This window comes from Helianthus annuus, chromosome 9 (genome assembly GCF_002127325.2).
Source record: "Helianthus annuus cultivar XRQ/B chromosome 9, HanXRQr2.0-SUNRISE, whole genome shotgun sequence".
Classification (NCBI taxonomy): Eukaryota; Viridiplantae; Streptophyta; class Magnoliopsida; order Asterales; family Asteraceae; genus Helianthus; species Helianthus annuus.
Window position 1 is genome coordinate 31,768,200 of NC_035441.2, and position 26,257 is coordinate 31,794,456.

The 26,257-nt window shown below is 37.6% G+C and overlaps 1 protein-coding gene and 1 long non-coding RNA gene across 4 annotated transcripts; both read left to right on the forward strand.

Moving 5' to 3' along the window:
* Positions 1 to 2,292: 2,292 nt before the first annotated feature.
* LOC110877393 (receptor-like protein EIX2) lies at positions 2,293 to 15,559 on the forward strand. 3 transcript variants are annotated; one of them, XR_004866488.1, is made up of 3 exons: positions 2,293 to 5,164; positions 10,964 to 11,017; positions 15,357 to 15,559. XR_004866488.1 is itself a non-coding variant. In XM_035977326.1 (2 exons), the coding sequence occupies exon 1, from the start codon at positions 2,347 to 2,349 to the stop codon at positions 5,161 to 5,163; it is 2,817 nt and encodes a 938-aa protein (XP_035833219.1). In that variant the 5' UTR covers positions 2,293 to 2,346; the 3' UTR covers position 5,164; positions 10,964 to 11,021. The 3 variants fall into 3 exon arrangements, 1 of the variants encoding a protein (XP_035833219.1); XR_002557005.2 differs by having other exon boundaries at positions 2,478 to 2,617; XM_035977326.1 differs by lacking the exon at positions 15,357 to 15,559 and having other exon boundaries at positions 10,964 to 11,021.
* Positions 15,560 to 15,787: 228 nt separating this feature from the next.
* LOC118481972 lies at positions 15,788 to 17,982 on the forward strand. The gene is made up of 4 exons (XR_004866490.1): positions 15,788 to 16,798; positions 16,896 to 16,996; positions 17,105 to 17,230; positions 17,552 to 17,982. It is a non-coding gene; the product is annotated as an uncharacterized LOC118481972 (long non-coding RNA).
* Positions 17,983 to 26,257: the final 8,275 nt, after the last annotated feature.

Genomic DNA, 26,257 nt, shown 5'->3' on the forward strand with positions numbered 1-26,257 from the left:
ATTGTCTAATTATTGTACAGATGCATGCAAATTTGACAGTTGTCACAAACATAATATGCAACGCTTTCTTGTCCCTCTTAATCTTCTCTTTCTGAATGTTCTGTTCATTCTCTGATGCATTTGACGGAAGTTCTGTATATCCTTCTTCCACTATCGTCCATAAATCTTGTGATTCCAGTAAAACTCTCATTTGTATGTGCCAATGATAGTAATTCTGTCCCAGTAATTTTGGAATCTGGGTTTGGATTCCTCCGTTGGTCGTCATGTGTTGATATCTTAAAAAAACGCAGGGTTGTGCACTTGATAATGTTTTGCAGAATTGTAATTGTTGATCGGTGGCTCTGATACCACTTTATTGGAATAAATACTCTACCAGACTTGGATTCCGAATGAGAGTAATTGAAGATGTTCTTGATTGAATTGGTAAATGAATTCGTTACATTATGTTTACATATAATGATAACCGCCTCAAACTAGGTTAGAGAAATAATAATAATGTTACATACTTTATTTATAATAATAAAACTAATAAAGTATAATCTAGCTTATAAATCTTGTTCGTCTAATATAAATACTATTTTGGGTTTGGGGTTCCACCTTGTTCGGGTTAGTCGAGTAATGCCATAATCGGGTTTCAGTTAGTTTTATTTAGGTCGGTTTTAGGGCTTCAGTTAAAAAACCCACCCCTGCGTAGTTTGAATTTCTTCTTTACGAGTTATGAATTGTGTAGTGCAGCTACATGCCTTCAATAGGAATTATAAATATATTGTTCATTTTACATTCCTAAACATCATTAAAAACGTTTGGTGTGATAGTGGTGAAGAAATCCTACCACACCTGCAGAAGTTGCTGAATTATTTGACTTATTGGCGGCTATTCACGATCACGAGTGGAGTAGATGGCAAGATCGCTGGATATGGAGGGGAGATAGCAATGGGTGGTTCATGGTCAAGATGGCTAAAAAGTTGATCTCTCACAGGTTTGATTCGGGGCTTACTTTTAAAATGAAATGGATGGGTTGTACTCCTTTAAAGTGTAAAATAATGTCATGGCGAGCGGAGCTGAATAGGCTTCCAACGAGGCAATGAGAGTGGAGTTGGTTAGGCTTGGAATTCACATAGATGAGGTGTCGTGTCTTCTATGCGCAGCAGAGCCGGAAACGTCAATTCATCTTTTCACAGGATGTATGTTCACCTCGGAACTGTGGTCAAGGATAGGAAGTTGGTGTAGAATGTCTCATATTTTCGCGTTTGAGACAAGGGACCTTCTTAAGTTGGCAGATTGTTATACGAAGACTAAGAAGGACAATCAGATCATTCACGGCATTATAATTACCATGTTGTGTCTTTGGAATGAAAGAAATGTGCAAAATTTTGAATCGTAAAACTCGGAGAGCAATCGAAGTGGTGGAAACGGTTAAGTCATGCTCGTTTTTTTGGTACCGGCATAGGTCTTGATTGAAATTGTTTGATTAGAATGTTTGGTATAAATATCCTTTGGATTTGATGTCATTTTGGCTTGGCTAGGGGTCCTTGTTTTGAGGACTTGCTAGTGGCGTTTTTTCTTTGGTTGAATGAAGGTTATCTTAAAAAAAAAAAAAAAGAAAAAAAAGCCCTTGGGATTCGAAGAAATTTACAAATTCAAAATTCTATATGTGCATTAAATTTTTTGATTGATACGTGTTTAAATCTTTAAATCTGGAGAAGACTTGTAAACATAAATATGAATTCGTCAACTGTTTGATTTTTTTAAGTTTGAATTCGTCAACACTGACACTTCAAAATTTGGTCACATACTTTAAATAGAATTACAAATATGCATTTAATGAACTTGTGGAGTAATATGATTCCGAATTTAGAAACTCAATTAGTCGTTAGTGATAATTATTTTTTATTTGATTTCCCTTTGAAAAACAATTTCGGTTAAGCTAAAAAAGATATAATGAAATGTTATCCGAAAAAGATATATAACCAGTAAAAAATTGATAGCAAAGTTAGACGTGCAAAAACCTGCAGCCAGATAGGGTTACCAGCATGTGACCACAAACTCTTTCAAGACTTTCGAAGATGACTCTAAATATGCTGTCACAGTCTTGTAGACAATTCTAGCTAAGTAAGGTATACGTTGTTATTTAGAAAAATTGGGTTATAATATCTACTATTACGTATGCTGTCACAGTCTTGTAGATAATTCTAGCTAAGTATGGTATACGTTGTTGTTTAGAAAAATTGGGTTATAATATCTACTATTACGTGTTTCATTTTTTTTTCCTTTTATAAAGGAATTATTTTATTATATGCCATATATCCTCCCCTGTTTTGAGACTGAACTTCATCCTATTCCAAAATGAAAACCAGTTTTCTTCTCATTTTTACATCCCTCTTATTCCAAATAATTGGTTTAAGCATCATTACAGCTTCTTCAAATGTTACATGTATCCAAAGGGAGAGGCGGTCCCTTCTTGTTTTCAAACAAACCCTCACAGACACATCTAATCTTCTGTCAACATGGAGCGGAGTAGAATGTTGTCACTGGCAGGGAATTGGGTGTGACCGTCTGAATGGTCATGTTGTGAAACTTGATCTTCGATCTTTGAATTTCAGCAGACGCCTTGTAGGTAAGTTGAGTCCTTCTTTACAGAATTTGAAACATCTGCGTTACTTGGACTTGAGCGTAAATCAATTCTCAGGAAGCATTCCTGAATTCATGGGTTCGTTTAAACATTTGGAATACCTTAATTTAACACACTCAGGTTTAAGCGGGGTAGTTCCTCATCATCTAGGAAATCTCTCAAGGTTACAATATCTTGATCTTAGTCATGGTCCTCTCATGGATGATCTTGATCGTAGAATTTCATATGGATATGATATTGGAGCCCCTAGGCCTGTCATAGATGATTTAGGATGGGTGTCTTCCCTGCGGTCATTAAGGCACTTGGATTTATCATATATGTCCCTTGAACATATTGATTGGTTCCATCCAATCAACATGCTACCTTCTTTGCTTACACTGAACTTGGCATCGTGTGATGTCAATATCCCTTCAGTTAAAGTCGTCAATTTCACGTCTCTTAATTCACTGGACCTCTCCTCCAATCTTATTAATTCAACCATTCCTGTCTGGTTATCAAACCTTACTGGCCTCATGCATCTAAACTTTGAACTCAACCACTTCCATGGTAAAATTCCTGATTTCATGGGAATGTTCAGCGCTCTTGCTTCCATCGACCTCTCGACCAATTCCTTTGAAACTTTGATGCCAGATACGTTATTTAATTTGAGCAGCCTCATTCATATGGACCTTTCGGGGAACAAGTTTTCTGGTCCTATTCCCGTAAACCTTGGACTACTCTTAAGGCTAGAAGACCTAGCTCTTGGTGATAATCAATTGAGTGGGAACATTACCTTGAGTCTTGGGGAGCTTTCAAAGCTCAAGACTCTAGATCTCTCCGAAAATTCGTTGGTCGGGGTCCTTTCCCAAACTCATTTCACCAAGCTAAAGAATCTAAATTGTTTGATGTTGTCTGATAATTCGCTAGCGTTGAATTTCAGCTCTCGATGGAGGGCCCCCTTCCAACTACAGGTACTCTATGCAAGTTCCGTCAACATCGGACCCCAATTCCCGAAATGGCTTCAAACACAAACAAATCTTCAGAGATTAGATCTTTCTAACTCGGGTATTAGCGATACAATACCAGAGTGGTTTGAGAACATCTTGTCTCATATTCTTGACTTGGATTTGTCATATAACCATATCGGTGGCAAACTGCCACGATTTCATTTCAAGAGTAGTGCCCAAATATTGGATGGGATTTCCCTAAAGTTGAACTCAAACAAGTTTGAGGGGTCACTAGCAAACTTTCCAGAAAATTTGTTGATTTTGGATCTATCAGATAACTTACTGTCAGGACATGTGCCCCAAACAGATGGAGCAATGAGCCCAAGTCTCCAAGTTGTTAATCTCTCAAAAAATCGTTTCACAGGAAACATTCCAGTACACTTATGCAATGTCCTTAGCATCCAACTTTTAGATTTATCACAAAATAAGTTTTCTGGAAGGCTTCCTGGATGCTTAGGGAACTTAACTAATTTGCAGGTGATAAATCTTGCAAATAACACCATAACCGGTGTTGTTCCAAGTTCCTTGGGTTCTCTAATACAACTAAACTCGTTGCACTTGCACAACAACAGAATTGAGGGGGGTATCCCGCTATCCTTACAAAACTTGACACGACTTGTTACAATGGATTTAGGGAAAAATATGCTCATGTGTGATATCCCTTTTTGGATTGGTGAAAAGCTCTCTGACCTCAGAATTTTAAATCTGGAGTCGAATAAGTTTACAGGAAAGATTCCTTTACAGCTTTGTAAACTCCATGCTCTTCAATATTTAAGCTTGGCACATAATAACATAATCGGAACAATCCCTCATTGCTTTGGGAATTTAAGTGGTATGATCACGAGTTCCAACTGGATAACATTTGGATCGATGCAAACCTATGATGAAAATATTTTGGTTTCCACAAAGGGAAGGCAACAATCGTACACCAGAACAGTACTAAGGTTTTTTATATCAATAGACCTCTCTAACAACAATATCGTTGGAGAACTGCCTGATGCTCTAATGTATCTTCTGGGGTTGAAGAGCTTAAATCTCTCTGGAAACCTTCTAAAAGGACATATTCCAGTAATCATTGGAAATCTAAAGCAACTGGAATCTTTAGATTTGTCGATGAACAACCTGTCTGGTCGGATTCCCCAAAGTTTGGGTAGCTTGACCTTTCTAAGCTACTTGAACCTGTCATTCAATGATTTATATGGCCGAGTTCCAGCTGGAAATCAGCTTCAGACTCTTGATGACCCAACTATTTATGAAGGGAACAATGGACTATGTGGGCCACCAGTTTTAAGAAGTTGCAATGAAGATGATGTAAGAGACAATCATGTTGGTAAGAATGAAGGTCAAGATGATACTGAAGACTTGTGGTTTTATACTGGCATGGGCCCAGGGTTCTTTGTTGGATTTGTTGGACTACTTGGGAGTCTGCACTTCATTACTAGGTGGAGATTGGTTTACTTTGGGACTCTTGAAAACGTTTACAGTTGGTTAACGTTGTCAATTCTACTTAATCTTGGTCACCTAAGAAGGAAACTTTTCAAATGAGGTATGTTCTTTAACATCAAAAAACTAGAAAACTAACATTAAAAAACCAAAAATTAACAATACGTATATTCTTTAACAATATATATATTACAAGCAGAATTCTTTAACATGTCATGACAATTAAAAAAAACAATTCTTGAAGATAAAGAAACATACCTGTTTCGGTGAAGTAGCAGAGGAGAAGGGAGGAGATCGATGACGTGGCAGGGGAGGGCAGAAGCCGCAGCGACGGCGTGGCGGAGGGCTGCAGCAGCAGCGACAGCGAGACAGATTGAAGGGGAGGAGGAGGGGGCGCGACGGCGAGGTAGGGGCGGAGGAGGGAGGCGATGGAATGGGAGGAGGAGGGGATCGACGGTGTGTGAAGGGGAGAAGGAGCTAGGGTTTTTTTTTTGAGGTGTTTTGTGTTTGTGTAACTGGGCAAAAAGAAAGAAGAGGCTAGAAGACCCAAGTCCACATCTGCCCCAAGAAGAGGTCTGGAAGACCTTTTTTAATAAAATCACTTCGAGAAAACAAACACACTGCAAACTCAAACGTCTGCACGTGGTCTGCGTGGGGCAGACATAAGAGGTCTTGAACAACTTTTCACAAAAAAAAAAAAAAAACAAACACCCCCTTATACTGTGCATGAGTCTGTTATTAGTTTAGCTCACCCTTTCCCTATATATAGATACTAGATGTCTAGCTTGTACTTACACTTTTAATATGTTATGAGACATGATGAGTTTGCATACCTGATTATCATGTATTTCATGGTATAAGAGCTCAAGAATCTTAGGTGACCTTTACATTGATTTTCTGGCTAGATCTCATCTCTTTCGGCCAAACTCTGTCTTCTCCGATGAAGATTCTTCTCTTCCGGTGAGATTTCTTTCTTTCTATTGTTCTGTTTCTTCCCTGTTAGATCCTTTTTCCTTCTTCATCCTCTTCTGCTACTGTCATCAAATCATGGCAACAACAAGTGATGTGTCTTCTAATTTGACCTGCAATCCTTCACCACATCTACCGAATTTCACACATTGCATTCAAATAAAACTTGATTACAGCAATTTTCACAATTAAAGCATCAAATCATTACTGTTTTGTAATTTTTTGGACTATTTTGATATTTCATAATCATAACAAGTGACGGACAATTCTGAAATTTCTCAATCACAACACACCTACACGAACCATTAGATCTGAAGGTCGAGAACTTTGGGTCAAATCAGACGGATATGTGTATGTGTTTATCATTGCTACTATGTCTCCATCTCTTCTGTATCTAGAAAGATGTTCTACGTCATCTTCAGAAATTTGGAAAAACCTTGAAGATTTGTTTAATAAACAGGTTTTCGTGAAAGAAAATCAATTTCGGACATAATTTGTCTTCTAAATCAGGAATTAAAGTCACCTTTGGACTCTTTATCACGAGCAAAGGAATTTGCAGATTGCTAAGAGCCTAAGATGCCGTCACATACACAATTTTCAATCAACGTCCGGTTCAGCAGATGCTTGATGGATTAAAGGAAGATTATAAACAGTCTGTTCTTAACATCTAAGATAATGATTTCAGTTTTCATAATCGTCACCTTCAATTGCAGCTACGGTAGCACTTCAAATTAAGCAACCGCGTCCAGAACATCATCAACATTAGGCTATTTGCCAAATTTGTTCAAAATCTGGTGACAACACCATTAACTGCTATCACTGATTCACTTCCAGGGATTCAACGTTCAATAATCGTAATAGTGGTGGCCTTGGTGACTTGGTCAATTTGGTGGCAAAAGAGGAGGTCAACCGTGGAATCCTGGTGGCTGTCGTAATTTTCACCTAATATTAAAGATACCGGATGGATCAAGGGTTCAATGGGTGTTTAGGATTCCTTATTTTCATCAACTTATAATTTATTAACTTTTTGAAAAATTAAAAAGAACTTGTATTGGGATTGCTTGTGTTGTGGGCGAAGAAGTTAATAAGTCACAATTTCTGACTTATTAACTTTTTAGAGAAGTAAAAAAGTACTTGTAATAAGTAATCCAAAACAAGCTCTTATTTTGGGCTCAGATGAGCTACTTCTCACGTTCACGGTCATAATTTTGTTCCTTCCGGGTTATCCACCACTCAAACCAGGTCCAATTCTTGCCCACGCACAATTTGGGCCTACTAACTCAACGGTGCCTATTCATTTGATAATTCTTCAATGGATCCGAGCATCATACGATTGCTATACATGGTTTCGGCCTCATGCGACCGCTACGCATTACTTTGGGCTTCATGATACTTCCTCGTAGGGTGTTAAGAATTCGTTTCGAATTCAGAAAATTCGAAATTCGATTAAATTCGAATTTATAAAGAATTCGTCTCGATTATAAGAATTCGAATTCGATTCAATCCGAGTCAAGTAAATTGAATACAATTTATAATTTCAAATTCGATACGAAATTTGAATAAAAATTATACATTTTTATTTATTATTTTTATATATAATACATATATAACTTTCATTGGTCTATATTATAAATTATTTTCAAAATTTATTTCAACTATTAAAATTACTCATTACTAAACCCAGCCCAAAAATAAAACTAAGTAACAAATCTATCAATAGATTTCTAACCTTAAAAATATTAACTTGTAATGTGGAGTAGGTATTCCCGACTTCTCGACTTGAATGTTAAACTTATGGTACTTGATTTGAAACTTTTTAATGTGAGATCGTGCTTTATGACTGCTTTAAAATTGATGTTTCATTTTAATAGTTTTTTACATGTTTTAAAAGAATCTGAATCAAATTGAATTTATTTGATTTCGAATTATTCAAATATGAATTGGGTTTTTTTACTGAATATGAATTCGAATTGAGTAATTCGAAAATTTGATATTCGATTCGATGAACACCCCTACTTCCTCGTTTGGATTGGGCCTCAACACTTTGCTTCTTAGGCTAGTCAGCAGTCTTCTCCGCATTTCGGGCTATGTGCAGCTTTATCCGGTATTTGTGAAGGTGTTGATTCATGGATTCCGGATTCCGCCCACATGACTGCAGATCATTCATTCTCTTATATTTGATTCTGCTCCATACACTAGTTCCGAGAAAGTTGTTGGAAACTATATGTCTCTTACTATCTATCACATTGGTACTACTTTACTTCATTTATTTGGTCATTATCTTATTCTTAGACATGTTCTTGTGCTTCCTAGCTTAGCCAAGAACCTTTTATCAACCATTCGGCTAGTTACTAGTTAATGATTATCCTATTGAAGTTATTTTCACATATTTTGGCTTGTCTACTCAGACTCTGGTTGGACAACTCCTCCACCATACTCATGGTAATGCACATCAGCTACACTAGTTGACCGCTTTCACATAGAGAGACCTGGCGTTCCCGACTAGGTCACCCATATGTCACTATTATGTCTAGATTTTTGTTTTTGAGTTTACCGGATAAATCCATGAATAAGCATTGTATAATTTGTAGTGTATTGAAATCATCTAAATTACCATTTACTTCTATTGTATCTCATTCCACTTTAACTTTGCACATTATTCATTGTGATATTTGAGGTACTTCGCCGGTTGTATCTAGATCCAGATATCCATAATTATTACATTTATTGATGAGTATAGTTGGTTTACATGGTTTTATTTATTAACTTATCATTCTTAGGCGGTTGATTCATTTTGTTACTTCAAAATAACCTTTTCTCATGCACCATCAAACATATTCAGTGCGATGGTGCTCTTGAACTTATTTGTGGCAAGATGATGGCTCGATACCTTTCTGATTCTTGTATTGCCTATCGTCATGGTTGTAAAAGTCCCGCCTACGCTCCGAGTACTCCCTGAGTACTCGCTACAAGGTTGGTTGCCGAGGCTGGAGTACTGTTCGTCTAGGCCAATTACTCCCCGAGTAATCTCCGCCTAGGCCGAGTACTCCTGAATCTGCCTAGGGAGCGCCTAACGACTTTTGCAACCATGCCTATCGTATCTCATGTCCATATACACCCCCACAAAATGGGTTGCCCAATTGAAAAACCGTCATCTTTCTGAGGTTGCTCGTGCATGGTTTTTTCATGCTTCTTTACCAAAGAAGTTTTGATATGATGCGTATGCCATAGCCGCTTCATCATTCCTCTCTGTATAAGGTTGTATTCGTTTCACGACCGGATTACACCATTCTTCGCACTTTTGGGTGTGTGTGTAATCCATTTCTTGCTGATACCCGACCGAATAAACTCTCACCCAATTCTACTCCATGTATCTTTGTTGGCTACGCTCCTAGTTATTCTAGACTCTAGTTATCTTGGTTATGATCCTCATACATGATGTACCTTCACTTCACAACATGTTATTTTGCATGAGACTTCTTCTGCACCTATTTCATCCTTATTAATTCCTCCGCCTTCCTCATTTGTTTCTCCTTCTCCTTCTTCATCTTTTACTTCTTCTTCACCTTAAAGGGATAAGCGTAATCATGAAGGATATATGAGCCATTATAAAGCCCAGCTTGTTGCCAAGGGCGTTCACTAGATAAAGGGTGTTGATTATAACAAGACATTTAGCCTTGTAGTTTAACCACTACTATCTACCTTATTTTCCTGTTTGTATTTTCATGTGGACAGGCTATTCGAAAAGTCGATGTCAATGTCTTTCAACATGGTGACTTATCTAAGATTGTTTACATGTAACAGCCTCCAACCTTTGTTGACTTCGCTCGACCTCATTATATTTTTTTACTGTAGGAGGCCCTCGATGGTCTCAAGCAGGCACCCCAAGCTTGGTTTTTCAAGCTACCATCTGCACTTATTACTAGTGGATTTTCTGAGTCTAGTTGACACCTCAATTTTTGTGTATAGTCAAGATTCCATTATGCACAATGTCTTGGTCTATGTGGATGATATTATCATCACTAGGAGCTCATTTACATTAGTGATGGATTTGATTTGTCGCATATGCACTGAATGATTTGGGCACCCTTTCATATTTCTATGGTCTATATGCCATATTCTATGATGATGTGTTACAACATTAATGATGTGTTACAACATTCCTAGCAGTGGTATTTACTTGATTTATTGCAGCACATTGTTCTAGCTGAGTGTGGTTTGTTATCTACTCATGTCACTTCCGGATGACAACTCTCTCGCCACACTGGTATTCCATTGGTCGGTCGAACTTTATATTAGAGTACTGCTCGTGGTTAGTATCTAGTTTTGACTAGACTCAAGATTGCTTATGCAGTATTAATGTGTCCCAGTTCTTAGAGACACCTACTACCTACTGATCGTAATTGGGTTGTGGTTAAGCGTATTTTAAGGTATCTTAGAGGCACGATTTCTCATGGAATAATTATTTTTCGATCTAATAGTATTGATCTCCATGCTTATTCCGATAGTGATTGGGCTGGATGTCCTGACGATCGTATGTTGACTACTGGTTACCATGTTTTTCTTAGGCCCATTGCCTCATCATTTGGAGCTCCAAGAAAAAGCATGGGGGGGGGGGGGATATTAGTGTATATTATATATGTTGAGTTGTTTAATCTGTTAGGGTTGTTGAGTTAGATATATTGTGCATGAATCACTTATTAGTTTAGGTCTCCCCTTCCCTATAGATAGACATTACATGTCTTATACTTACACTTTTGATACATTATGAGATATGATGAGCTTCCAAACTGATTATGTATTTCAAGTATAAGTATGTAAATTTTAACAAAAACTAAGGTTAATTAATATGCCAATATCCATTTAATTACACTAAACAAAACACAATACTTCCATGTAAAAATATCTAATTTTTAGTCAATTTGGCATGTAGGTTGTTACAATCGTCAATATGGGTGAACTTGAGATACTACTGGAGTTCATTAAGGTACGCACATCTTGAACTTTTTTTTATAAACTGAATCTTTTGACACTAGGGAATCCAATATTACACGAATATATTTATACATTTGAACCTCTTGCATGCAATAGGTGTTTTCTTACTTGATAAGGAGAGGTTTAGATTTATTTGAGAAGAAAATTAAATTAAGAAGTAAAAGAAAAAACAAAAGAATAATTATAAAACATTAAATAATATGTTTTTTTTTCTAGTTTATTATTATCTTTGACTTAATTCGTCATAAAAACTATCATTCTACACACTAAAATTTTTGGATGCACACATCAAAATTGTGTTTACACATTTTGGAATTTATTCTACACATATTTAAATTTATCCGACACAGCGCGCAATTCATTCTACACACCTCATAGTTTATCCTACACTTTAAACTATTTTTTTTCCTCTTTGAAAAAATATATTTTTTTTAAAATACGTTACAAATTTAATGTAATTAGATATTAAAAAGGATGGCTAACAATTAATAATCTATTTAAGTTTCTCAATATACTTTTACAATAATATTAAACATAAAAAATAAATAAAATAAAATAAAAATTCTTATTGGTATGTTATTGGTTGTTAAAATCACATGTTCGAATATTTGCAATTCTAGTAACATATCCGTTGGGTCTCATACATACCCAATAAACGTTAGTTTGTTAAAATCACATGTTCGAATATTAATTACATTTCTTATTGTTTTAAATTTGATACAATTTTATTACCTAAACAAATTAGATTTTTTGAACATCATGAAATTAGATATATAGAAGCAAATAAGTGGATTAGTAATAACTCTACTAAGAGAAATAGAATGTTTACAAGGATGGTTTAAATAAATGGGTATATGTGTTCCAGGTAGAGAGCCAAGTACTACCTAATATCATACTTACAATTTTTTTAAATTCGGGATTATATCTGCCTGTCCTAAATCTTTAGGGTTTCAGCTTAACCCCTCGGGTCGGGCAGGGGTGGACCCACAACGAGCGGTTCAGTTCTCGAACCTAATGTTTTTTAAAAAATTAATAGATTCGATATATTAAATTTTATAATGACCCATAAATATAATTAGGTGGGAACCATAAAAAAAGGAAATTTGGTATAATGATAAACCCCCACGTTTTACCAACAAGAGGTGTCATGGGTTCAATCGTTGTGTAGTCTATTTTTTCTGTTTTTTTTTTAATTAATTGATTTTTTATAGTTTTATTACTTGAATTTTGTTAGTTGTATTTTTTTTAGTTTTATAACTTAAATTTTGTCACTTGTCTTTTTGTTTAAGGATTAGTTACTAGGAATATTAAGTTTAGAAATTAGAATATACTTTCTATTTAAGGATATTAGTTACTTGTCTTTTTGCAATTACTGATCTATTTAAGTTTACCAATATACTTTTACATTAATATTAAATATAAAAAATAAATAAAATAAAATAAAAAATTCTTATTGGTTGTTAAAATCACATGTTCGAATATTTGCAATTCTAGTAACATATCCGTTGGGTCTCATACATACCCAATACACGTTAGTTTGTTAAAATCACATGTTCGAATAATAATTACATTTCTTATTGTTTTAAATTTGATACAATTTTATTACCTAAACAAATTAGATTTTTTGAACATCAAGAAATTAGATATATAGAAGCAAATAAGTGGATTAGTAATAACTCTACTAAGTAGGGCCGTTCAAATCGCTCGCCGCTCGTCGCTCGCTCGACGCTCGTTCGGAAATTGCTCGGAAAATGCTCGTTCGATTTGACGCTCGGTTGTAAACGAGCCGCTCCGCTCGGTTCGATTTGTAAACGAGCCAAGCATGAGCAAAGGTCCGCTCGGCTCGGTTCGGCTCGAATTATTATTTTTAATTAGTATACACATAAATATACATATACATATATACATACACATACACATACACATATAAACATGTATATACACATGTATATACTCAAATGTAAATTATAAATATATATACAAACACACACCTATATATATATATATATACACATTACACATACATATATACTTAAATATAAATTATTTTTATAGTTTTATATATACCACTATATTAGATTTTGGTTCACTATATACAAATTTACAAGTACATCTATACGTACTAGACCAACCACACCACTAAAAAATTAATATCAAATCTAAAAGTTAAACCCTAAACCGATAAACAACAGTCTGCTTATCATCTCAATATTTCATGTCGTTACCCTAAGTCGATCATCTATTGCTCTCAACGTAATTGCTCGTGCAATATGATCATCATCTCGTCGGCTACAACATTGTTATTCACAAGAAAAATATTATACCATGAAATGTGCATGTTTTTAAAGACATAAAAACTTGAGACCAAAATTGTCACTATCTCTCTCTGCAAATTTAAATCGGGCAACATGGTTTTCCAAATTGCTCGAATTTCGCTCGATGCTCGCTCGGAATATTTACTGCTCGAAAAACGCTCGTTTGATTTGAGGCTCGGTTTTAAATGAGCCGCTCCGCTCGGTTCGGTTTGTAGACGAGCCAAGCACGAGCAAAGGTCCGTTCGGCTCGGCTCGGCTCGTGAACAGCCCTACTACTAAGAGAAATAGAATGTTTACAAGGATGGTTTAAATAAATGGGTATATGTGTTCCAGGTAGAGAGCCAAGTACTACCTAATATCATACTTACAATTTTTTTTAAAGAGTGAATTGCAAGTTTTGTCCTTTATCTTTAGGCCATTTTGCAAGTTTTGTCCTTTATGTTTAAATTTGACGAGTTTTGTCCTTTATGTTTAAAAATCAAGCATGTTTTACCCTTTGGGCCTTAAAAATCAAGCACGTTTTGTCCTTTATGTTTAAAAATCAAGCACGTTTTGTCCTTTATGTTTAAAAAATCAAGCACGTTTTGTCTTTAAAAATCAAGCACGTTTTGCCCCAAAGGGTAAAACGTGCTTGATTTTCAAACATAAAGGACAAAACTCGTCAAATTTAAACATAAAGGACAAAACTTGCAAAATGGCCTAAAGATAAAGGACAAAACTTGCAATTCACTCTTTTTTAAATTAATCTCTTATTCGGGATTATATCTGCCCGTCCTGAATCTTTAGGGTTTCAGCTTAACCCCTCGGGTCGGGCAGGGGTGGACCCACAACGAGCGGTTCAGTTCTCGAACCTAATGCTTTTTAAAAAATTAGTAGATTCGATATATTAAATTTTATAATGGCCCATAAATATAATTAGGTGGGAACCATAAAAAAGGAAATTTGGTATAATGATAAACCCCCCACGTTTTACCAACAAGAGGTGTCATGGGTTCAATCGTTGTGTAGTCTATTTTTTCTGTTTTTTTTAGTTAATTGATTTTTTTATAGTTTTATTACTTGAATTTTGTTAGTTGTATTTTTTTTAGTTTTATAACTTAAATTTTGTCACTTGTCTTTTTGTTTAAGGATTAGTTACTAGGAATATTAAGTTTAGAAATTAGAATGACATCACATTTTTATTGTTTATTGTCTCTTCTAATAAGTAATAATTATAAACTAGGATCATCCCGAAAATTTGAACGTTGTCGTGAAAATTTTGAGGGAAATTAGCCTGTAATAATCCTACCTAGACCTTATTGGCCATCAATAATCCCACCTTAGAATATTCTCTCCACCAGTTCCACCTTTCGCCTATTTTTTCTAGAATGGTCCCCGTTAAAAAAACTTAACGGAGTTAAGCTTTTTTCCAAATTGCAAACAGATTTTTAGGGCTTTTGATTAGAACGACGATACGAGTCTATTGATGTAAAACTTGCCTCGAAACAGTGCTCCTAATTTAATTTAGGCTTCTGCACTGAGTTGTATTAAACTAAAAAAATGTTCCACGTCAATTTTAAAACAAAAACATAAAACCTTTTACCTACCAAGAAGCTTTGTGTTACTATATTTGTTTTGTTCTTTGGTCTATGCGTAACTCCTTATGATATCTTAAATTTCTTAGTCGTTGCTATTGAAACATCGGTTCCGATAATCAAATATCTTCTTGATGGTATACTACCATTCCTCATATTATTAAAACAAATTCAATTATCTTCGTATGTTTTCAGATCCGTATCATAAGATTTATGGCTTGACACGTTTTGAAGATTACCTTACAACATTATTTAGAATAGTTAAATTGTTCCTACAATCCAACTAATAAAAGTATCTTAAATAATGTTAAGTTAAGTTTGAATACAAAAGAAAATATTTCTCACATATAGTTTATTCATTATATCCGATTTATAATATTTATGTTTGCCTGTTGAAGTGAGCGATATTCTTAAACATACTTTTCCTTTTCTTGTTCATCAGGTTATTACTATCAATGTTGTGAATGGAGGGTGGCTCAAGCGTTAAAAGCCATTTGTTTTAATAAATGTAACGAGTTAAGACTTTTAAATTCCTATTAAGTTGTTAAAACCTCTTATGTTTTGAATATTTATAAAATTATATTTGTAAAATTACCATTTGGATGTTATAGGAAGAATGAATAAAATGTAAGATTAAATATATTATAATGTGGTATTTAATCTTGTATGTGACAATTCGTATTTTTGACTCTAATATAATTATAAGCATATATATATATATATATATAGGGTAGGGTTCTAGAGTGAACAAGGGTTAACTTGTGAACAAAATGAACAGATCTGGGCCCTTCATTTGTTAGATGAGCAAAATTTAGGATAATGACAAACTTGTAAATATAAAAGAAAATATAATAAAGAAAAGGGGTGCATAGGGGCATTAATGTAATTGTGTACTGAACTAATTTTGGGAACCTGGAGAATTTGAAGAGGTTTTGTTGAAAAGTTGAAAGATCTTCTCCTCAAACATCGCAATTCTTTGTTGTAGATATAATCTCATTATATCTCTCTAGAAAAATAACAGACATTTCATCTAAACATCCTTCTCTCATAATCGATAGCGAATTAGGGTGGTTCTTCCCTTAATACTCACGACTCTGCATTCCGATTAGGTTTAGCATCAAAATCGACGGCAAAGGTAAGTTTGTTTCCAGTTATTAATTTCCGGTTGTGTATGATTCGAACTTGTTTAGTGAATACGTAGCGGAAAAGTTAGGGTTACTTTAGTCCGATGTGAAAAGTTAGGGTTTCTTTAATCCGATGTATAAAAATCATTTTGGAGTTGTTTTTGTGTTGCTTAATCGGAAGGATGTTGTCGTTTTTGTGGTTTGATTGTAGTGTATTTAACTACTTCAGGATTACATAAGGACAAATTGGTCTATGTACATTTGTGTATAGCAGTTATGTGTGGGTATAATTTCTTCGATGTACACCTGTGTATAGCTTTTATGTGTGAGTATAAATTTCCCGACTGTACTCTGTTTTTTTGGCATTATTTGTTACATCCTGATGTTATGCTTTTGGATTGTGTTTGATGATTGACGTTGTCTGGAAGTACACATGTGTATATCCTCTGGTTTTAGTATAGAGTTCAGTTGTGTACTTGTGTACTGATAGTTTATTTGTGTTTGTTTTTTGGATACCCATGAAACGTGTATGTTCCGTTTATATTACTCTTTTAGTATACAGTAGGTACATAATCTTAAAATTATTGTACAGTTGTGTATTATGCTTCGAAAGATGATTTGTGTAAAACTTATACGTGCCTATTAAAATTCATTTGATTACATGAATATAAGATTAACACCTTCATTTAAGTTTTGTACTTGAGCAATCCCATCTTGTGTATATTTTGTAGGTACAAAAAAAGGGATACAATGAGGAAAAGTAAGTTTTAGGAAATTTAAGTATAACAACGTTTTATGGTAGGAATTCAAATTAGTAAATATAATAATAGTAACAACTTTTTTATGTATTCACGTAGGGGGAAAAGTGAGAGGATAGCCTGTATAAAGGCTCGTAGCCTTAGAAATACAAAAGAAGACCCGATTGAGTGTTCTGACGACGATGTAACGGAAAACATAGGTGAATTTTAATTCTTAATGTAGCCGAAACTATAGTTTGTCTTGTTTAACATAATTCCTTCAAGATAGTTTTATAAACGGTGTTTTTAACGTAATTATGTTTCAATAGTAAATAAGATGTCAACAGTAAAAAGGGACCATAAGGAACCGTTACGTGATGGAAAGGATGGGTCGAAGCTGCATGTAGATAGTGTCCCAGTACAAAAGCTTGATAATGGGGATCAGAGAAATAAAGGTAATTTTGCGTACAGAAGAGGATTTTTTCGATTTATCATGGACACCCATTATTAATTTTTTTACTCGTAGGTTGTGTACTATAAACTAATTACATTTATTTTCGGTTATATCGGTCAGACATAGCTTTTTAGTTTGTTAAAACTGGTGTTATGAGTATTACGAAGTACACATGTGTATAATTTCAGATTAATCCGTTGTACACAAGTGTATTTTTCATCTTACACATGTGTATTGTTATGTTATACATATGTGTATTAGTGTATGTACACAATGTACAATTATCTATCGTAGCTGATATAGCTTATACTTTATCGAGCAGGGACTTTGTGTTCGAAATCGAATCTGGTGTTGGACTGTATCATTTCCTAATGAAGATTTACAACCAAGTCAGTGGATTGAATTGATGCTTCCTTAATTTCTTTGCGCCAATGCAACAGTTGATAAATGGAATATTGGCTTCCCACTTGAGTCGGGCCCAAAGAAAGCAGCATTGACACGTTTAAGGAAGAAATACGCTGTGAAGCTGGTTACTTCAGGCGTTAACAAGCATCGTGACCGCATATTGGATGAAGCCAAACAATACGGGAAAGCGTGCAAATTGGGTTAATTAGTATGTTTTATGGTTGTAGAGAATAATATACGTTTTATGGTCGATTGTTTTGCTAATTTTTTGGTCTGTCATGGAATGTGTGTTTGCTTGGTTATGGTTGTAGACAATAGCATACGTTTTATGGTCGATTGTTTTGTTAATCTTGATTCTGTTATGGAATGTTTGTTTGCTTGGTTAAACACACGTTGAGGAACTAGTATTGAGTAGGAAATATAATATGGATAACTGGAACGTACCCTATTTATGTGTACAACTATAAAAAAATATGTGATTCACATATTAGCAGAAAGTGGTGATTGCCCTAGTTTTCTTAGTACACTTGTGTACAGTTAATTAAAATGCAAAGTATACATGTATTAGTAACAGTGGTTTACAAGGTTTTTATTCACAACTTGTATTGTGCAATTGAATGCGAATTTTACATTTGTGAATATGTGTGTACAGTAAGTACATAGGTCACTGGTGTTAATTAGATGATTAAATAGTACACATGTGTATATATATACTTTCGGATTTCTCTTTTAGTACTTAAACAATAGGCTAGGGATATGAAAATGGGTTTGTTCAAAGTTAGATTTAATCATAGTAACTAGAAAAGCATTAACAAACATTATGAATAAAGGAAATGATAGAATGTAATCAAATTTAGTAGTAGAGCAATGTACATTTGTGTACATTTATTTACAATGTAATGTACACATGTATGTAGTTCCAGTATATTATAAGGCTTTTGTTCACAAGCTGTAAGGTGTCCGTGAATGCACTCTTAACATTTGTGCATATGTGTGTTCCGTAAGTACATGTGTATATATGTAGTTTCATACTTTTTTTAATACTTGGACAGTGGAATAGGAAAATGAAAATGTGGTTGTTAAAAGTTAATATTTGCTCAACAGTAACTAGCAAAAGCATTAACAAACACTATGACTGAAGTAAATGATAGATTGCAAAGTATTAAAACACAGTCAACAAATAAATGTAAGTGTGTCATGTATTAAAATTGGAAAAACTTGGAAAATGTGATTGTCAAAGCATATTCTAATTTTTGCTATCGTTGGCTTCGCTTTCTGAATCGTCCGATCCTAGCACCATGTCTTCCACATTTTCTTCTTCCTCGTCGTCCTCGTCGGTAGACGAGTCATCCTTAGTTCGATTACCTTTTTTCAAAGGGTTGTTCCTTTTATCGTGTTTTCAAACTCTTTTTCCACAATAATTACATTTCCTTCATGGCCAACTTTTTCTTTCTTAGAAGTACCCAAACGTGTATAAAACCCTGCTAGTTGTGCGTAACCCTCAGACATTGCAATTGCGGCTTCCATTGTACTAAATCTCGACTTTGTAACGGGTTTGCAACCGGGGGGAACAACTAGCGTCCAATACCTACTTGTCACACCCCCAAATTACCACCTAGGGAGTGTCCCTGTTAGGCGTGTGACGACTAGCACTGAGCCACCAATTACATTGAATCACAAGTTTGAAATAAAGTTCCATCATTTAATAATACTGAAATCCCAAACATAATTTGTTCAAAAACCATAGGTTCAGCGGAAGCGTTAATGTATCATACTGTAAATACTATCCAAACAACCACAATAAATAAATGTCTGATAACTAAGTTCATTAATGTAACCATGACCACTCTCGCCCTCCAGCCAGCAAGTTCCTGTGTTCCCAGTACCTAAGGACCTGCGAGCATGTAACACACGTATCAGACAAAGCTGGCGAGTTCACAGTTTTAGAAAACGTTTGGTACCCGTTGTATGTAAAACAGTTTAGTAACCAATGCGAGTAATATTGTTAATATCTCATTTCCGAACAATGACGGCTCCTGAAATACACGACTGCCCTTCCCACGTACTCCTATCTAGTACTGGGCCAGACTGGGTCATTAGTTCACCTCCGTCCTCTTACAGGCACGGGGTGAGGGTGCCAAACCTAAGTAGCGCTACTAACTAATACCCGATGAGGGACTTACAAAAGATGATAGGTGAGAATATTAACCAATATACCCGTTTTTACCCAAAGACTTATTCCCCCATAGAATACCCACTGACTGTCCCCAACCACTGGGACGCATGCTCGAATGTAGTGAACTCACCTTGTTTTGCTCGGTGGAATTATTTACTCGTTTAACAACAGTGATTAACCAAGCCCTATGATAGTTACACATAACAGTCAGTTTGCATATCAGCACAACACGTATCATTTCACATTTAATCATCAACTAGTGTACACAAATACAATGTTAGCACCTCAATATCTTTCGGTTCACATTTTTCATTCGACACATCAACTATCTTCCGACATACTATCTTTCGACATACTATCTTTCGGTTTTCAGTTATGTTTCGACACACAGTTACCTTTCGATACAATGGTTATGTTTCGACACACCAGCTATCTTTCGGCATATCAGTTATCTTTCGATTATGTTTCGACACATCAGCTATCTTTCGGCATATCCGTTATTTTTCGATACAATTAACAAACAGTTACAGCATCTTTCGGTTACGGTAACCCTAATCATGCGATCTAACTGTTATCATCCGGTTCATATGATTCAACAATGATATTCAAACAATTCATGCTCATACAAATATGTGATCGTTAATTTTCCAATCATTGCACATAGCATGTAATACACCAAAGGCACCTACTTAATTACCAATCACGGCCGACAGTTGCAAGGCATCTCATTAGGTTATTGGACCAATTATGACATGTAATAGTTATTAGAACAATATCGATTTACATCACAGTATTCGGCGGCACATGTGTTGAATCGGAACTCGTGACCCTAATTTTCATTATACAACAATATCATTACTACTATCAAAGCCGTAACAGAACTCGTACGTATCAACACATAACCTAGGATCTTAAGCATCGGCTATCATGCAACCATATATAATTCAACAGTTTGTTTATCATGATTGTATGTTCACACAGAATCATAGTTAGCATGGATAAAGAATTACTAACCAAAGCTTTAATCGAACAAGCTGTTATCTCGAAGGGGGGTCCTTGACTACTGCCGTCGCACAGGAGAGGTTTCTAGGGTTTGGAATATGATTGAATGTTTTGTGCTAGGCATTTACGTAATGTCTTATAACTGATGGGGGGGTTTGGGCCGGTGCCGAGTTGGGCCGAAAGTTAAGGCCTTTCGTCGAAGGATTGGGTCTTATCTCGAAGGATCCTTCCTAGTCCGAAAGATTGTCGAAGGATCTTATCCTGGGTCGAAGGATAGGTCTCGGGTCGAAGGATAGATCTTACGGTCTTGGGATCCTTCGAAGGTTAGATCTTTCGGTCGAGGGATCCTTGGTTGAAAGATGTGTTAGCATAAATCAAGTATTTCAATGCGTTACTCACTAACAAGTTTGCAACATAATCCCACTGGCACAATGATCTAGGATATGTAAATACAACAAAGGAGTCGGGGAATAGGATAATACTAACCTCAAGAAGTCGGGTTGTCACATCATCCCCAACTTGAAAGAAATTTCGTCCCGAAATTTAGCAAATAGGTACAAGAGAGTGAAGCGACAATTCAAGATCGTTGCGGAATTTCCTCAGGTGTTACATCATCCCCAACTTGAAGGGGAATCTCGTCCCGAGATTCACTAGTTTTGCTTGACTCTGCCTTGTCTTTGGGAAAGAGGTGAGGGTACTTTAGTTTCATCTGATCCTCGCGTTCCCACGTGAACTCCGGTCCACATCTTGAATTCCATCGGACCCTAACAATCGGAATTCGACTGTGTTTACGCACCTTGACTTCCCGATCCATGATTTCAATAGGCTCTTCAACAAACTGTAGCTTGTCATCGAACTTGAGCTCTTGGAATGGCACAACTAGTGTCTCATCAACCAGACACTTCTTTAGTTGAGAAACGTGAAACACATCGTGAACGTTACCTAATTCCGCAGGTAACTCGAGTCTGTAAGCGACTTTACCGATCCGCTCTAGAATTTTGAATGGCCCAACGTAACGGGGATTGAGCTTGCCACGCTTCCCAAAGCGTACAACACCCTTCCACGGTGAAACTTTCAACATGACCCGATCATTAACTTCGAACTCTAAAGGCTTCCTACGCTTGTTAGCATAACTTTTCTGACGATCGCGTGCTGCTGCCATACGATCCCTGATCCGAGCTATATTTTGTGAAGTTTCCAGAATGAGTTCAGGACCTGTGAGTTGGCTGTCACCTACTTCAGCCCAACAGAGAGGAGAACGACATTTCCGCCCGTACAATGCCTCGAACGGAGCTGCCTGAATACTTGTGTGGTAGCTGTTGTTGTAGGAGAACTCTATTAACGGCAAGTGTTTCTCCCACCCCTTCCCAAAATCGATCACACATGCCCGCAGCATGTCTTCAAGCGTCTGAATAGTGCGCTCACTCTGACCATCCGTCTGTGGATGGTAAGCGGTGCTCATGTCGAGTTTCGAACCGAACAATTTATGCATAGACTGCCATAGTTCAGAAGTAAAACGCGGATCTCGATCTGAGATGATAGAAGTTGGCACTCCGTGCCTAGCAACTACCTCCTTAAGATATACTGCTGCAAGTTGCGAAAACTTATCTGTTTCCTTAATTGCTAGGAAGTGCGCCGATTTCGTGAGTCGATCAACAATTACCCATATAGTATCGTTTCCAGCCTGAGTCCTCGGTAATCCAGTAACGAAATCCATAGCGATCTGTTCCCACTTCCATGTGGGTATTACTGGCTGCTGCAGTAGACCCGAAGGTTTCTGATGTTCCGCTTTAACTCTAGCACAAGTTAAGCATTTACCCACGTATGTGGCTATGAGGGCTTTCATATTCGGCCACCAATACATAACTTTAAGATCGTGATACATTTTGTCCGACCCCGGGTGAATAGAATATCGTGACTTGTGTGCTTCATCCATCACAAGTTCTCTAAGATCACCAAACAGAGGAACCCATACTCTTTCCATGATGTAGTAGATACCATCAGATCTCTGCTCAAGCTGCTTTTCCATACCGCGTAAACCCTCAGCTTCGATGTTCCCTTCCTTCAATGCCTCAGTCTGAGCCGTACGAATCTTATCAGGAAGGTTGGAATGAATAGTGAGTTGTAATGCGCGAACACGTTTAGGCTTTGCCTCTTTGCGGCTGAGTGCATCAGCTACTACGTTAGCTGTACCTGGGTGATATTTGATGGCACACTCGTAATCGTTGAACAACTCTACCCAACGACGCTGTCGCATATTCAATTCTTTTTGGTCAAAGATGTGCTGAAGGCTCTTGTGGTCGGTATAGATGGTGCATTTCGTGCCGTATAAATAGTGTCTCCAAATCTTCAGCGCAAACACCACTGCTCCTAACTCCAAGTCGTGTGTCGTATAGTTCTTCTCGTGTACTTTCAATTGTCGAGAAGCGTAAGCTATCACCTTCTCGCGTTGCATCAACACGCAACCGAGACCCTGAATCGAGGCATCACAATAAACTACAAAATCCTCAGTGCCATCTGGTAGAGACAAGATTGGCGCGCTGCATAACCTTTGTTTCAAAATCTGGAAAGCATCCTCCTGCTTCGTCCCCCAAGAGTAAACTACTTTCTTCTGTGTTAACGAGGTGAGTGGCTGTGCAATCTTTGAGAAGTTTTGAATGAAGCGACGATAATACCCTGCTAGACCGAGAAATTGCCGCACCTCCGAAGGGTTCTTTGGTGCCGCCCAATTTCTAATGGCGTCAACCTTGGCAGGATCCACATGTATGTCCACCTCATTGACTATATGCCCCAGAAAATGTACCTCCCGTATCCAGAAATCGCATTTAGAAAATTTTGCGTACAACTGCTCCCTCCTCAGGAGTTCTAGGATAAGGCGTAGATGCCGTTCGTGATCCTCCTTGTTCTTGGAGTAAATTAGAATGTCGTCAATAAAAACGATCACGAAGTCATCAAGGTAGGGCTTGCACACGCGGTTCATGAGGTCCATGAAGACCGCTGGTGCGTTGGTTAACCCGAATGGCATAACCAAGAACTCATAGTGACCGTATCGCGTCCGAAACGCAGTTTTGGGGACGTCTTCCTCTCTGACTCGCACTTGATGATAACCAGACCTTAAGTCGATCTTAGAGTAAAAGCTCGACCCTTGTAACTGGTCAAACAGGTCGTCAATACGAGGCAAAGGGTAACGGTTTTTAATTGTCATCTTGTTGAGCTCGCGATAATCTATACACATTCGTAAGGACCCATCCTTCTTCTTTACAAATAAGACTGGAGCTCCCCAGGGGGAAGAGCTAGGTCGGATGAAACCCCTATCCAACAGCTCTTGAAGTTGGTTTGATAGTTCCTGCAGTTCTCCTGGCGCAAGACGATAAGGAGCACGAGCAACCGGGGCTGCCGCTGGGGCGAGGTCGATCTGGAATTCCACCTGACGATGTGGAGGTAAACCAGGGAGTTCCTCAGGAAATACGTCAGGGTATTCACGAACAACTGGAAGATCCTCAATCTTCCTTTCTTCAGACGGTGAATCAGTGACAAGAGCTAAAATAGCAGGATAGCCCTTACGCAAATACTTCTGAGCCTTCATTGCCGAAACAATACTAACTGGGGTCCCACTGCGATGACCCTGAACTGATAGAAATTCCCCACTAGGAAGGGGAACACGTATGATCTTCTCCTTACAGAGAATCTCTGCTTGATACTTGGACAACCAGTCCATCCCAACGATCACGTCGAAGCTTCCAAGAGTAATAGGAATTAAGTCAATGTCGAAGACTTGACCCAGAAGATCGATTTTACACCCAAATAGAACATGTGTAGCTTCGATTGTTTTACCATTTGCGATTTCTACTATGTGTTTCATTACGAGAAGTGTAGGACTTAACCCTAACTGGGAACTAAACTCTAAAGACACGTAACTCCAGTCGGCGCCAGAATCAAATAAAATAGAAGCAATAACACCGTTCACTGAAAACGTACCAGTAACCACGTTGCCGTCGTTCCGCGCTTCCCCAGCTCCCAACACAAACCCGCGCCCACGCGCGACATTACCCGCATTGTTCCCTGCATTGTTGTTCCCGTTACTACCCCCTGTGTTCTGCTTCAGCTGAGGGCAGTCTCGCTTGAAGTGCCCCTCGGCCCCACACTGATAACACCCTCTCTGAGTACCCTGAGTTTGCTGAGGCTGTTGCCTACCCGTCTGCTGCGCTGGCTGCTGCTGAGCTGGAAGTGTGGTCCTATAATCCCTGGCCATATGGCCTGGTCGATTACATCGATGACAAACCCGAGCACACTGTCCCTTGTGATGATAGTTACACTTACTGCACAAGGGTAGCTTCCCCGCATATGATCCCTGCCCTGACTTGTTACTCGAGTTCTGATTCACTGATGCTGTCTGACTGAAACTGCGGGTGCTGCCAGTATCCGTCTTCTTCTGAGGCTGTGCAGAGTTGGACCCTTTGTCCGTATCGTTCCACTTACGTTTGCTATCAGCAGCAGATGCAGTGGAAGTAGCGGCAGCTGTGGTAGTGCTAGAAATACGAGGTGGCAATGAGTCGCTCTCCACCTCCTGGTCAACGATCTTATGTGCCAATCTAACAATCTGAGTTAGGTTATTGAGGTTCGCTGCTGTAACTAGACCCTTCACCCGTGGAGGTAACCCCTTAATAAACAACTCGATTCTTCGGGACATGGGTCGGGACAAATTCGGGCACAAATCAGCTAATTCATACGACCGCTTCACATACGCTTCAATTTCAGACCCCACCATTTTCAGATCATAGTACTCATTCTCTAACTTCTGTATTTCGTCTCGAGGGCAGTATTCCTCTCTCATCAGTTCTTTAAAATCGTCCCACGTAGTGGCGTTCGCCGCCTCAATACCTAGCAGTTGAACCTGGGCATTCCACCAGGTCAAGGCACCATCCTCAAGCGTGCCTGCTGCAAACTTTACTCTATCCCCAACTGGGCAGTTACATATCGCAAACACTGACTCCGCCTTTTCGAACCAGCGTATAAGTCCTACAGCCCCTTCAGTGCCACTGAAGGTCTGTGGCTTGCAATCCATGAAAGTTTTAAAAGTGCAGACCGGTGGGTGAGGCTGGTTTTGTGGCGCTGGCTGACCTATTAACGAGAGAAAATATACCAACAAGTAAGACTCAAGTTTACGATTCAAAGGAAAGGAATGTCTGGTACATGTCATACCAGCCTGATAAGCTGCCAAGGCTGCAGCCACCTGGGCGTTGAGTAATGCTTCTAGCTCAGCTTGGGTCATATGGATTTCGCCACGCCCACCACCGCGGCCTCCACCACGTCCACCACGACGACCTCCACCACGTCCGTTCATGATTCTATAAGCATGGGAAGAAGGAACGAATTAACAGACCATTTCAAGCGGATGTCAAGTATTGCTATAGTATTCACAGTTTTCGAGGTTCTAATACAAGA

Coding starts and splice junctions, on each gene's coding strand:
- LOC110877393 (XM_035977326.1), top strand. CDS start 2,347: ATGAAAACCAGTTTTCTTCTCATTTTTACATCCCTCTTATTCCAAATA.